Source organism: Vicia villosa, linkage group LG1 (genome assembly GCF_029867415.1).
Source record: "Vicia villosa cultivar HV-30 ecotype Madison, WI linkage group LG1, Vvil1.0, whole genome shotgun sequence".
Lineage (NCBI taxonomy): Eukaryota > Viridiplantae > Streptophyta > Magnoliopsida > Fabales > Fabaceae > Vicia > Vicia villosa.
Genome location: NC_081180.1, coordinates 192513228 through 192514478, shown reverse-complemented (window position 1 = coordinate 192514478; position 1251 = coordinate 192513228). Strand labels below are relative to the sequence as shown.

General features: G+C 36.7%; 1 protein-coding gene across 1 annotated transcript; it reads right to left on the bottom strand.

Annotated features, from left to right (window-relative positions):
• Positions 1-474: 474 nt before the first annotated feature.
• LOC131661835 (uncharacterized) lies at positions 475-981 on the bottom strand. The gene has a single exon (XM_058931477.1). It carries the CDS (start codon positions 979-981, stop codon positions 475-477), a length of 507 nt encoding a protein of 168 aa, XP_058787460.1.
• Positions 982-1251: the final 270 nt, after the last annotated feature.

Here is a 1251-nt window from a genome sequence, read left to right as displayed (position 1 = left end):
TAGTGAGATTAAGCTTAAACAATTAAGAGAAATATCACAGTTTGTGATTATCGCTTTTAAGAAGCATTTGTAATACTCTTAGAATTACATTAAGTTGTAAGGAACTAGAGTGATCGTGTGGATCAGAATACTCTAGGAAGTCTTAGAGGTTATCTAAGCAGGTTGTAACTAGAGTGATCGTGTGGATCAGTATACTCTAGAAAAGTCTTAGAGGGTATCTAAGCAGTTGTTCCTGGAGTGATCAGTGTGTGATCAGAAGACTCTGGAAGACTTAGTTGCTGACTAAGTGGAGAACCATTGTAATCCGTGCGATTAGTGGATTAAATCCTCAGTTGAGGTAAATCATCTCTGCGGGGGTGGACTGGAGTAGTTTAGTTAACAACGAACCAGGATAAAAATAACTGTGCAATTTATTTTTATCTGTCAAGTTTTTAAAGCTACACTTATTCAAACCCCCCCTTTCTAAGTGTTTTTCTATCCTTCAACAAGTTCCTCAACTGGTAGACTTGTTAGATCCTTAGCTTGAGTAATGGCAGTGACCATTGGTCTCCATACCTTAGGAAGACATCTAAGTAATTTTCTTATCCTCTCGTGAGGAGAGTAAGTTTTTCCAAGAGATCTTAATTCATTAATAATAATAGTAAATCTGGAGAACATTTCATCTATGGTTTCATCTTCTTTCATTTCAAAAGTTTCAAATTTTTTTACTCCCATATCTATTCTTTCTTCTTTGACATGGCTTGTTCCTTCATGATGAATTTCAAGGTTGTCCCAGATTTCTTTGGCAGTGTTACATTCTTCAATTCTATCGTATTCTTCTCTGCTAAGAGCACATGATAAAATAAATTGAGCTTTTGAGTTTAAGAGTACCTGATTTTTTTCTTCAGGAGTCCACAACGCTTGAGGTTTTGGAGCAGCAGGAGCAGCGTCAGTGGCGACAGTCATTGGAGTGAAGTTTCCTGTTTCAATGATGGACCACATATTTATATCTTGAGATAAGAGAAAGAGTCTCATTTTACCTTTCCAATAGTAGTAGTCATTTCCGTTGAATAGTGGAGGTCGGTGGGATGAACCTCCTTCACCAAATGAATTTTGTTTGTTCAGCCATTCTTTAGAATGTTGTGATCGTTTTACTCTAACACGGTTAAGTGTAATTTTTTCAGAGCCCGAGCTCTGATACCAATTGTTGCAAATAAATGTCACTAGAAAGGGGGGGTTTGAATAGTGACCTCTTTAAAATTTTAGTTTAAG

Bases quoted from the DNA above. Each gene is read 5' to 3' on its own strand.
- LOC131661835 (XM_058931477.1), bottom strand. From the start codon at position 981: ATGTGGTCCATCATTGAAACAGGAAACTTCACTCCAATGACTGTCGCC.